The sequence below is a fragment of the Gracilinanus agilis genome, chromosome 6 (genome assembly GCF_016433145.1).
Source record: "Gracilinanus agilis isolate LMUSP501 chromosome 6, AgileGrace, whole genome shotgun sequence".
Taxonomy (NCBI): domain Eukaryota; kingdom Metazoa; phylum Chordata; class Mammalia; order Didelphimorphia; family Didelphidae; genus Gracilinanus; species Gracilinanus agilis.
The window spans coordinates 15,709,021-15,721,127 of NC_058135.1; the positions used below are offsets into that span (position 1 = coordinate 15,709,021).

Sequence of the window (12,107 nt, forward strand, 5' to 3'; positions counted from 1 at the left end):
TCTCATTTGAGCCTCGAGGCTGGAGCTGGGAGGGAGCTGGGGCCGTCCTCTGCGAGCCCCCCATTTTACAGCTGGGGAGGCCTCAGGTGCTCCAGTGACCTGTCCAAGGAATGTGCTGTGTCCCACAGGGAAGCCCCCTTAGATGAGAAGGCGCTAGGGCAGCCTCCCTGGCCCCAGAGCTCTCCAGGCCAGACGGCACGTCTGTGGGGAGGGAGGGAGGCCAGGACAGTCAGACGGGCCTCCAGGGCTCCCATCCCTATGGCTTTCTTGAGAGTGGGCCTGGGGCCCACAGTGGGACCCGAGTGTGTGCTGGGACTCGGAGCAGGCGCTCTCGCCCTCCCACCGGCTGGCGGCGGCGGACCTTGTTTCTCTGGCCTGCTACAGGCTGTGTGGGTGGCAGAGCAGGGGAGCAAAGACCGCTGGGCAGCCCAGACAGATGCCTTTCGGAGAGCAGGGAAGGGAGGCAGGCAGGCATGGGGCTGGAGGCTGGTTGCTAGAATGGCCCAGAGCTCTCCTGGGCTTTTTCTCCCTTATGATTGGACCGGTCAGAGGTTAAGGATCAGCCCCCAGCTTTCAGGGACTTCTGAAGCCCACACACAAGAGCTCCCCAGGGCAGACCTAGAAGAGGAGGCTGAGAGCCTCTGCGGGCCTCCTGGAGAGGTCAGCCTGGGGACAGGCAGGCTTTGCTTGCAGAGCTCAGTTCATGTCAGCAAACCTGGTCTGATCTCCTGCCCGGTGGACCAGGTTGCAGGGGGCCTCTTGGACCACAGAGTGGGCAGATGCTTGGCTGGGTGGGTGTATGAGGCAAGGAGAACAAAATGGGGCAAGGGAAGGGGCCAAAAGCTCTAGGAAAACTGTGCGGGAGATCAGAGAAGGCTTCGGGGAGGAGAGGGCACCAGAGCTGAGCCTGGAGGGAAGATACCAAAGGCTCCAGGGATGGCAGAGTGGGAGAGCCCAGAAGTGGAGGCCAGCCACTTAGGTGGGAGGAGGTGCAGACTAGACTCTGGGGGGCCGGAGCCAAGACTGGACTTAGCCAGGGCTTTCAGGGGTGGCCTAAAGAGAAAGTCTTGGTTCTGAAAGGCACCTGGGAGCCACAGCATGCTCCAGACTGGACCATCTCATAGTTGGTTTCCCGAGTCTTGGTCTCGCATCTTGTGTTTCCCTTGTCCTCCGGGCCTTTCAGAAGTCTCTTTTGCAGAAGTGCATCTCCCTCAGGTGCCTTGGGGTTCAGACACACCGGACACCAGGGTTTATCTACTTAGTTATTTCTCAAGCTCATTCCACTCTGGGTGACAAATTCTCCCTCTAGGGTTGGACTTCACAGAAGACTGGTGTGTTGGACTCTTTTGGAGGAGGAGCAGCGTGGGTGGGATTGAGAGCATCACCAAATCCTTGCCTTGAATATGCCGGGGGCCGCCGTTAGCTTCCATGACCAAAACGAGAACAGGAGGCAAGCCTGGCTGCTCCCTGGCTACACACTCCCACAACCGCAGCTCCCGTGATCCTCTGGGTTCCAGGGCCCAGGGTGAGCCCCACGTGGGCCTGGCGGGGCTCTCCCTCCTGCCCCCTCCCCACAGGAGCCCTGGTTGGGGCGTGGGTCAGAAACTCGGGAATAAAGTCTGAGATGAGTGAGGTGTCTTCATGGGCAGGCATTGCCAAGTGGGGATGAGTAATTCTCCGACTCTGAACTGACACTGAGGCTTCTTTCTTTCTTTTAGGAACAAGGTGTGCTCCCCTTCCTGGTAAGCGGCAGACCGAGAGCCATGGCGTGCCCGGCTTGGGATGGAAGTCCTGATGGGGACACGTTGGCCTGCTGACTTTTCTTCTTCTTCCCCTGGAGGGATTTTGTGTGGGGAGATAAAGGAACGGGTTGGAAAGGTTAGCCCAGAATGAACCATCAGAATTTGGAAGAGGAAGCACAAGATGGCACCCAGCTGGCCTTATTTCCAGGGGAAAAGCACGGCAACGAGTTGGCGCTCGAAGGAGCGTCGGCCTTCGTTCACGCACGTTGGGGGTCTGCCCCGAGCCCCGGCACCCGGGACGCTCGGGAAGCCCTTGTGCCCCTGGTGGGGACCTCTGAGGAGAGGACTTCCATGAGCGGTTCGTGTAGCCAGAGCCCTGCCGGGGAGGAGGACGGCGTCCGCCTGGAGGCTCTGTGTGGTGAGGCGCCCCCGCGAGGGCGGTCCTGGGCGAGGGACGGCACAGGTCTGACGGAGCCGGAGTGCCAGCATCACGGTGCCCGTCCTCTCCCTTCTGTTGCCCAGCCTGCTGGGGTCGGGGAGTGGAGCCGCCCCTGTGGAGAGGCTTGTGGGACAACAGGTCAGGCTGTCCTCGAGCTGGAAGAAGGCCGGGCGGCGAAGGCCAACGGCTCCCGTGCCTGCTGGCCTTCAGAAGCCCCAAGAAGCCGGCCCCAAACTGGGCTCCCATGTGGGAAGGTTCCGGGAGCCCCTTCCTGGTCTTCCGAGACGTTTGGAGAAGACGAGAACTCGGGCAGCTCCTCCCGGGAGCCTCTGGAGGGCTGCAGCGCCACATACGGGGCCCTCTCGGACCTCTCAGACCAGGCAGCCGTGCAGGCGGAGGCCATCATGGACGTCTCCTCGGAGGAGAGGCTGGCTGCTCTCCCCAGTGGCGTGAAGCAGGAAATGGGCCAAGCTTCTAGCGCTTCGTGTACGTCTTTGATGGAAAAGGCTTTTGGTTTGCAGAAGGACCAGCCAGATGCCGAGTCCCCTCTGCAGGTCTTGTGCAGGCCGGCCGCACCGCCCTTGACCGAATGCCCGCAGGACGGGCCAGCCTTTGGTGACTCTGGGAAGGCGGCGTGCCCGCCGGAGGATCGGCCGAGCGAGACGGGCCCTCCTGATGGCAGCACGAGCCACCCAGCGGGCCGGCCAGGGGCCCCATCTTTGGGGTCTGAGCGGGAGGCGGGGGACAGAGCTCCCACCCCAAATGAAGGTTGTCATCTGGCACCAGCTCTCCCGGGATGCCCCGAGGAGACCTTCTCTGTCTCGTCTCCTAAGAAAGCCGCGGAGAAACTTTTGGAACCAGGAAAAAAGACCCAAGAGGGCGGCAGAGTCTGCGGCAGGAAACTGGCCCCCATGAAGGTGCTCAAACCCGCCCTGGGCAGAGTCTTGGGGAAACCAGCACCCAGGCCGCCTGGGCCCCTGGCAGGAGGCAGCTTCCACAAGATGGAGAGAATCAGCTTTCCCAGGCCCAATTTCAAGAATGTCAAAGCCAAAGTCATGTCCCGTGCGGTGGGGCCGCCCCGAGAGCCTGTGGCCGGGCCTAGACCCCCCCTCGGACCCCCGCCGCCGGCAGAGCCTCCCTCGAATGGCAGCGGAGGCGGCGGCGGCGGCGTGCCAAGGAGAGCCGAGTGGAAGGCCGACACCAAAGCGGAGATCCTCGTGAGTAAGAGCCACAAGCAGCATCTCCTGAAGCTCCTCACCAGCCAGGCTGGGCATGTCGCAACACATTCTAGAAGCGCTTCCCACCAGATGCCAAGAGCACAGCACGGAGGAGGCGGCCCCAGAGCCGCTCTGCCCAAGTCAGGGTGTTTGTCCGGAGCTGGGGCCGGAGCCATGGGGCCCCACAAGGCCGCAGGCACCCCCAATACCCTCCTGAGAGCCGCGGAATCTGCCCTGCAAGGGCCTCGAGCCCCTGCCCCCGACGGAGCTAGCCCTGGGGCCGAGAGGAGGAAGAGCGGAGACAGAGATGTCGGGGTGTCCCTGGGCTCCCCGGAAGGGCAGAAGGAGGTGGCTGCCACTCTGTCGGCCCGCAACCTGGTTCCGGTGAGTGTTTTGGGGGAGCGGGATGGGGTTAGCCTGGAAACAGCTCCCAAGGCATTGGGGGCACCTCCGTGATTGGGAAGATGGCGTGACTTCTTTTTTTTTTTTCTTTTAAACCCTTAACTTCTGTGTATTGACTTATATATAGGTGGAAGAGTGGTAAGGGTAGGCAATGGGGGTTAAATGACTTGTCCAGGGTCACACAGCTGGGAAGTGTCTGAGGCCGGATTTGAACCTAGGACCTCCCGTCTCTAGGCCTGGCTCTCAATCCACTGAGATACCCAGCTGCCCCTGATGGTGTGACTTCTAAATGAAGGTGGATTTGGGTTTTGGAGGGTTCTCAATGTGCCAGTCAGCCAGTCGGTAAAGTGCCAGAGCTGATTTCAAAGCCACCTCCTAGTTACGCCCCCTAGCCTAGCCTCTTGGAGCTCAGTTTCCTCATCTGTAAAATGGGGACAGTAATTCCTGAATTACCTACCACACAGGTCGGTTAGGAGCTTTAAGTGGGTTAAGGTGTAGCTTGTGGTTTGTGAGGACAGAGGGCTTTCTGCCCGAGGCTCTTGGGTAGCCTCGAAGCCTAGCATATTGGGGCTGTGGGGGGTCCTTACCCAAGGAGCCCCAGCCTGCTGCCACTTGGCACCGATTTGTAGTTATCTCCCTGGGACCTGGCCTGGGAGAGCATCCCGCTGGGCCTGGCTGCCAGTGTGGGCTGGAGGGCTAATTTTAACCCCTACAAGCCGCCAGGGTCAGCCACCACGGGAGGAGGAGCCCTTGGCTGGACCTGGGGGCTCGGAATCTACTCTGTGTTCTGGTGACTCAAGAGGCCAAACAGCAGCACAAATAGTAACCCTAACAGCAAACAATGACAAATGAGATTTTATTTCCCCCCAATTACATGCAAAACCAGTTTTTAACATTTGTTTTTTAAAAGTTGGAATCCCAGACTCTGTGCTCCCTCCTCACTCTCTTCAAGAGGGCAAGCAATTTGATGTGGATTATACATACAGCCTCTCATCTGAACTCCTCCACAACCCTGGGAGGCAGGCGTTATTTTTCTCCCCATTTTACAGTTGAAGAAACTGAAGCAAATGGGTTAAGTGACTTGCTCAGGGTCACCCAGCTAAGTGTCTGAGGCAGAATTTGAACTTGGATCTTCCCGACTCTGAGTCTTCCTGACCCTAACCACCACACCATCCAGCAGCAAATGAACAAAGAGGTATTGCTGCAGGCAGTAACAGGTTCCCAGGGTCCTCAGCATTGAGGGGAGGCATGGCTAGAACCTAGCAAATATTTTTTGTTTCTCTCTTCTCCCCCCTCCTCCCTCTCTCCCTGTATATCTCTCTCTCTCCCCACCTCCCTCCCTACCCCGTTCTCTCTTTCTCCCTGTATCTCTCTCTCCCTTCCCTTCTTCCCTCCTCTCTCTTTCCTGCCTCTTCCTCTCTCTCCCTCCTCTTTACCCTCTCCCCCTCTCTCCCTCTTTTTTTCTTTCTCACCCCTTTGTCCTCCCCCTCTTTCTTTCATTCTTACTTTCTGTCTTAGTATCAATTCTAAGACAGAGGAGTGGTACAGGCTAGACAATGGGGGGTTAAGTGACTTGCCCAGGGTCACACAAATAGGAAGGGTCTGAGGGCCAGATTCGTAGAAGGATGTTTTCCCACTGGATTTACTAGCAGACATTTTTTGGATGCCTGGGTAGCTTTGGCCCCCTGGTTGCCACAGAGAGAAGTCTAGGTGAAAATTCTACCTCGGCCCAGCGTACCTACTAAGTTAAGCCTCAGTGTTCCCCCTGTAACAATGGGCACCCAGATATTTGCTTTGCTTCCACCATATTCCAGTCAGCCCACAAGCATCAATGAAGCACCTCCTTCTGTGCCAGAGTAGCAGATGATGCTCCTCAGGGTTTGATGGCGGAGACAGCAGGCAAGCGCTTGTGTGCATGCAGGGAAGGGGGCTTAGCAGCAGGGGCCCGGAAAGGGCCAACCCATTAAATGCCTCTTGGCCCTTTTAGAGGGGATGGAAACGGTTCATTGCTTTTGCTGGCTGCCTCCAGGATTCCCTGTTTCTGTTGAAGGCTCTGCGATTCCTCTAGGCCAGTGGAAGAGTGGGTGCCTGAGACGTCTTTGAGTGGAGCCCTCAAGTGGACCAAGAACCCATCTGGTGGCCAGACCCACCAAGCAGGGGCCGGTGGTTGGCGGTCAGCTTTAAGGGAGGCCCTAGCGGAGTGCCCCAGGACTCTCCGGCTTGGGAAGGCCTTAGATGGCGTTTGCTAACAACCCAGAGCTGGGGGAGATGATTAGCATGTTCGATGCTGGAACTAAGATTCCCAAAAGATGCCCAGGATGAAATTTAATGGAGAGAAATATAAAATCCTGGCTTCTCATTTGAGGAATCATTGGTTGTATATACCTGGGGGTACGAGGCAGAGGAGAATCGGGGTGGGCAGAGTCTCTTTGGGACCATTCAGGCAGCCAACTAGTTAGGTTTCTTTGCTGGCTTGGCTTCTGTTGAACTTTAGCCTTCTAAAACCCTGTTGGGTCTTGGCTGAGTGACTAACCGAGCCTTGTTTGGGCTGTTCCAGAGCCTGAGGAAGGAGAGGGGGACCCAGCTGGGAGAAGGTCCCGGCACTGGGGGATGTTGCGGCCTCTCGTCTTTCTTGGGTAAGACCGGAGGCTTTGTCACTCAGAGCACAGCCTGATGTCACGAGGGAGACCTTGTGTGTAAGGGAAGTCCAAACAGATTTAAGAAGAGAGGGGAATTCGTCAGTTGGTGACCATCTGAAGAATGGGGGTTCAGGAACTCGCCCCCTAAATTTGAAGGCAGAAGGTCTCCTCTGGGCACTGACGCTTCTCCCCATCCCTCCTCAGCCAGCATTTACTGCATGAAATACTCCAGGCCTTCCTTACCTTCTTGTCCGTGTTTCAGGTTAGGAGATCAGAACTGACCTCTGCTGCTCAGCTGGAGGCTGGACGGCGGGGGCTGAGCCCTTTCTCCTCTCCTACCCTGAGACACTGTTGGTGGATACGTGAGGCTGGCCCCATGCTGCTCAGATGTGAGCCAAAGCTATCATTTGAAAGGGTCTTTGACGTGACTGGAGGACTTAGGGGATCAGGGCTAGCCCGAGCCTTCTTGAGGAAAGCAGACTTGAACCCAGCTCCCTCATTTCACAGATGAGGAAACTTGAGTCACGGGCAATTTGAGTGACTTGATCTGTATCCCAAAGCTAGTAAGTGTCTGAGGCGGGATCTGAAGCCAGGGCTCCCTGACTCTGAGTCCACTGTGCTGCCTCATCTTGCTAGAACCGTACAGTGGGGTGTGTGTGTGTGTGTGTGTGTGTGTGTGTGTGTGTGTGGGTGTGTGTGTGTATTTTGGACAGTCCAATGGTTGCAGAGCGTGGCATTTGGCCTCTTCACTTAATGGAACAACATCTGTTAATGCCCCTGTAGGAGGAGGCAGCAGTGGCTGCATTTTTTGTTTTAAGTCAGAAACCCAAATTTCCCTTTGAGATTGTTTGTCTGCTTCTTGTCCAACTGAATAAATAGCTCTCTGGGATTTTCAGGCTTAAACTGGCTCTTTCCCTTTGAAGAGAGGTCATGGCCAGTAGGTAGCCTGGCTTCAGGTCCTTCTGCTCAGCCTTGCCCACTCATGTGTTGGGACCGGGGAACATAGATGGGTCTGGAGAGTCATCGATGAGGGGGGGTCTCCTCCCTGAGCCCTTGCCTGCCGGCCAGCACCTGTTCCCCCCGCCAGGTCACTTCCACCATTCTCTCCACCAGAGGCTCCCAGATTGGGTCAAAGCCAGTAAAACAGCTTTGCCCTTTGGAACAGAAGGTCCCTGCCATTGTCTCTTAGGATTAAGAGGTGAAGGGGACCATCAAGTTTCTCATAAATCTGAGGCTTCAGTGATTTCCCCAAGGCTTCATAGGGAGGAAGGGACAGGATTTGACCTCAGATCCTCTGCCTCCTGCTTTCAGCCACATTTTTATTTTTAGTTTTTTTCCTTTAAAAAGATTATTTTGTTAAACAAATTTCTGTTTATTTCTTAAGTGTCAACTGCTAGGAAACAAAAGAAGATGGGCCCGATGATGAGGATTCACTGTTTTCCCTGTTTTCCCACAGGCCTCCACATTGAAATCTCTGCCCGTGGCTGGCAGAAATGCATCCAAGCATGACCCCTTGGGATTGAGCAAAATACCTGTCCCCAAAATGAAAATCTGGCCTTCAGTTTCCTGCCAGAGGCGACGCACCGAGCCCAGGAATTTCCACCCCGAGCGAGCTTTATCCCCCCAGAGAACGAAGCGTGTATCCATTTCTGGTAAGAATCAGCAGCCCCCAAAGCCTTGGGGCCAGCCAGAGCTGGGGAATGCTCTAGCCCTACCTCTTGCTTCCCTGGGTGATGTGACATGTTTCTCTCTGAAGGCTCAGCTGTTCTTATGGCAAACTTGGAAAATGCCAGCCAAGTACTTTCTCTATTTTTGGCTGCTCTCTGGAATCTCATCCATCTCTCTCCACCAGTGCAGCCTCTGTGTTGACTTCTGGTCTTAGAGAGTCTCCATGAGAACCAGGAGGGGAAATCAAGTTGCCCAGGGTCATGGAGCCAGTATGTGCTGGGGGGAACTCGGGTCCCCTTGCCTTCAAGGCTGGCTCCCTTATCTGTGATTCCACATTGCCTCTCAAAAACAGAAGACTGCGTCTAACAATGAGACCCAGGTTCTTGGCTATGCAGGGATGTTTCATAGAATATGGCCCTTCCTGGTAGCTAATTTGGGATGTGGATGGTTGAACAGGAACATCCAGCCTTTTAGATCTTCTCATCAGCAGTCTAACCCTAAATTCGAACTTAGTTCTAGAATTCTGAGGTTAAGTCTCAAAGGAAAGGACTCTAGGGGCAGGAGCTCCTTGGGCTTCCCTCCTTACGATTTTGTATTGGAAATTTCCCCGCAGAAATGGGCACAGAATGGCAGGTTGTCATGATGTGCCAACATCCTCTCTGACTCTCGTTTTACAGAAGAGAGAACTGAGGCCCAAAGACAGGGAGAGACTTGCCCAGAGAGGGTATCAGAAAGTCTCCTTGGCCATTTCTAGTTGTGAGTGATGGAAACAGTCTTTAGGGTTGAAACTGTTATGAAGAAAATTAAGAGTTTAGACATTTAGTGAAATTAGCACCAAGGCTGTCAGATTGGAACCTAAAGGTTCCAATGAAGGAATAGTGGCAAGGAAGGAAGTGATTCCTGAGAGACTGAGAGCAGTTGGATGCTGGTAAACTGCCTTTAGTGGGGAGCCCAGGAGAGTAGATTTTGTCTCCCAGAAGAAACACCTGCCTGTGGGAAATTGAAGTTGAGCAGGAGGATCAGACTTGGGTGGTGGACATCCCAGGCTGATTCAGGCTCCTTGTCTTTACCTCTTTGGATTAATTTTGCTGAGGACCTGAGCTGGATCATCGCTGGAACAGAAATGAACTCAAGCTGTGAGACTTCCAGTCACCGTCCAGCCTTTTAGGCTAATCCAGGCAGCCTGGGTTAGAATAGAGGAGATCTTGACCCATCTCCCAGTCCCTGAGTTTTGACCTTAGATACCTAGGTTAGGGTGACCTCTTCCCTACATCTCTTACCCTTAAATTAGCTATTAAACTGTGTTTTTAGAACTTCCTCCAGTTTCATTCCACAACTCAAAGGGCTCATTGTCCTAGGAAAACCCTGGCTGCGTTGGTCTGAAGTGACAGTTGCTTCCCAACTGTCACCATCCATTCCTCCATATAGGTGTTACTCATTTTCCCTCGTCCTGTGTTTGTGGGCGTAAAGGTTGATTCCCCATTGGTATTTGTCCAGGTTAGTTATCCCTCTTCACCCAAACATTCCTCCTTCTCCCCTTCTCTAAACCCAGTATTTGATTTACCCCATTTACAGTTTGGCACCCTTCAGATGGTGGGTTGAGAAAGTTACCTCTTGGACTGTCGGGCTGTACTGGAAGTAGTGTGGACGTGAACATTCTAACTCGGCTCCTCAGTGGTTGCTTGAGTCCTGAACATTCTAAACCAATCAGGACAGACTGCTGCTTCCCTACTGAGTTCATTGATAACTATCTTTTACTTCTGGACATTTTTAAAAGCCTCAAGAAGTGGTTTTATTTTATTTTATTTTTTTGCAGTTTTTTTTCCTGTGGTGTTAATTTTGTTGTTTTTTGTGTGTAGTGTTATTCTTATTGTTAATTCTTGTTGTGTATCTTGGTTAAAGTAGTTCATAGTGGATTCTAATAATACTGATCATTTATCACCAAGTTTTGGGGTAAAACCAATATTAGTAAAGGCAGTTATGGAAGATACAATAGATAATTGTTGATTATTTCTGCGCAATGCGTTGTGGGGTATTCCTTGTTTTCTGTTTAAGGGTATCCCTAAATATATTAAATTCTGTGTTGATTTTGAGATGGTAAAACCCATGTGGGAGATAACAGTGCTGGACATATTAGCTAATACACCTATGATACTACTGTGTTTATACATATATATATAATGATATATATAGATAGATATGTGTACATATGTATATATACATATATATATATAGAATGAGATGGTTATTGAAGTGCATATTGTATGTATACTCTTAAGATAATAATTAACTGGTGGTGTAAGGAATCAGAAATCAAGTTGATGAGATTGTTACAAGTGCAAATGGATAAAGCAGAATAGATGTAAGGACACTGGCTGAGGTTGTGCACAGCAGGTTAATGTAAACAATGGTGATAAGGCTTGTGGGGAAACAAGGCCAGACAAGGAACAAAGAGCCATAACACCGGTGATACCCCAATTAATCTTTTCCCCCTAAGGGACCTCCCAGTGGTTAGAGAAGACGGGATATTCCACGTCAAACAGCATCCTGTTTCAGGGCAGAGGATGTAGAGGCAATCAAATGGAAAGCTCCAAAATGTTATGATGACCCTGGGAAATTTGTCAAAATCGTGCAGTCATTTATTAAGACCTATGACCCAGATTTTGCAGATTTTTGGTTCATCCTAGGTGAGTCGCTATCCAGACACGACGGGCAAAAGTTTATTGAGGAGACTAGGAATACTCGGGGCCTAACCCACGTCAGCCTATTGTGAGGGTTCCAGAGAGCTTTGCATGTGAAAGTCACTGTCTCTGAATGTCCCAAAAAGCAAACATGGTAGGAGAAGAAAACCAACCAAATCCCAGAGGTCTTTCCCCACCTGCTACTTCATGCTTAGAGCGATAAGTGATATAGCGAGGGACGACTGTACGTGTATGTTACAAGTATGGTGGGACCATACAAGACGTGCTTCTGTGTCTCGGTTCTTTCTGTGGAAATGGAGGGCTCTTCCTATAAGAGGGAGATTTTAGGTATTTATAGATATGTATTTAAAATGTGGCCCCAAGAATCAACCATTCAGATTGATTCCATAATTAAAATAGACCCAAGTCAGCATCCAGTTTAAGGTAGTTTATTTACAATCAGGAAGGTAAAAGGTAGGTGAATAGAGAGAGGGAGAGGCTAGTCCAGGCCTGGAGAGGCCCGGACGGAGAGAGAGGGTTAAAAGACTAATTAAACTAGGCTACAAGCCACAAGACTTTAGAAATCAGAGAGGCTATAAGCCTACTTAAGGCAGAGTCAGGAAACGCCAAGGTAGGCCCAGGAAGTCAGCCTAACTCACCCACGTGACCATTCAGAGTAGAAGCAGCCTGAGGTCTCAGTCAGCACCTTCAGCACCAAGTCCAAAGCTGGAACTCCTGAACTCCTTCCACTCCTGAACTAATTGAACCAGGTTGTAACCCACATATTTAAAGAGATAGTGTCTCAGTCACTTCCCGTGGGCCCACCTCTAATTCAAGTGGACAAATGGCAGCTTCTACACTGATTTGGACTGCCCAAAAGGCCGTCCCTTGTTCTTGATTTGATACTTATTGTCACGGGTGGGTAACTCGGCTCCACTCCCCCTGAGGGAGGTGGGGATGATGTAATCTAGATGCCCAGGGTAAGTAGAGTTTTGTCTATGAATGGGCTAGAGCTAATTCCATTTACACATCCTTAGATCTTTTCCAAGTTGACTTGAATATTTATATCACTCAGAATGGCTCAGGCATTCATGACATACTTCTAACACTAACATTCTCCTGGTTCTGCTCGCTTCACTTTGCATCAGTTCCTGTAGCTCTTTCCAGGTTTTTCTGAGTTCCCCCTGCTCATCATTTCCTATAGCACGATAGTAACTCGTTCAGCCATTCCCCAATGGATGGGGATCCTCTCAACGTCCAGTTCTTTGCCACCAGAAAGAGAGCTGCTGTAAATATTTTAGAACATCAGGTTCTTTTCC

The 12,107-nt window shown here is 52.3% G+C and overlaps 1 protein-coding gene across 1 annotated transcript in view; it reads left to right on the top strand.

Annotated features, from left to right (window-relative positions):
- Positions 1-2,806: 2,806 nt before the first annotated feature.
- Positions 2,807-12,107, top strand: part of MTUS1 (microtubule associated scaffold protein 1) — a 70,763-nt gene continuing 61,462 nt past the window's right edge. The window contains exons 1-2 of the mRNA XM_044681442.1: positions 2,807-3,782; positions 7,896-8,091. Of these exons, the coding sequence (XP_044537377.1) occupies positions 3,093-3,782; positions 7,896-8,091 (886 nt within the window). The 5' untranslated portion in view covers positions 2,807-3,092. The remainder of the gene's footprint in view (positions 3,783-7,895; positions 8,092-12,107) is intronic.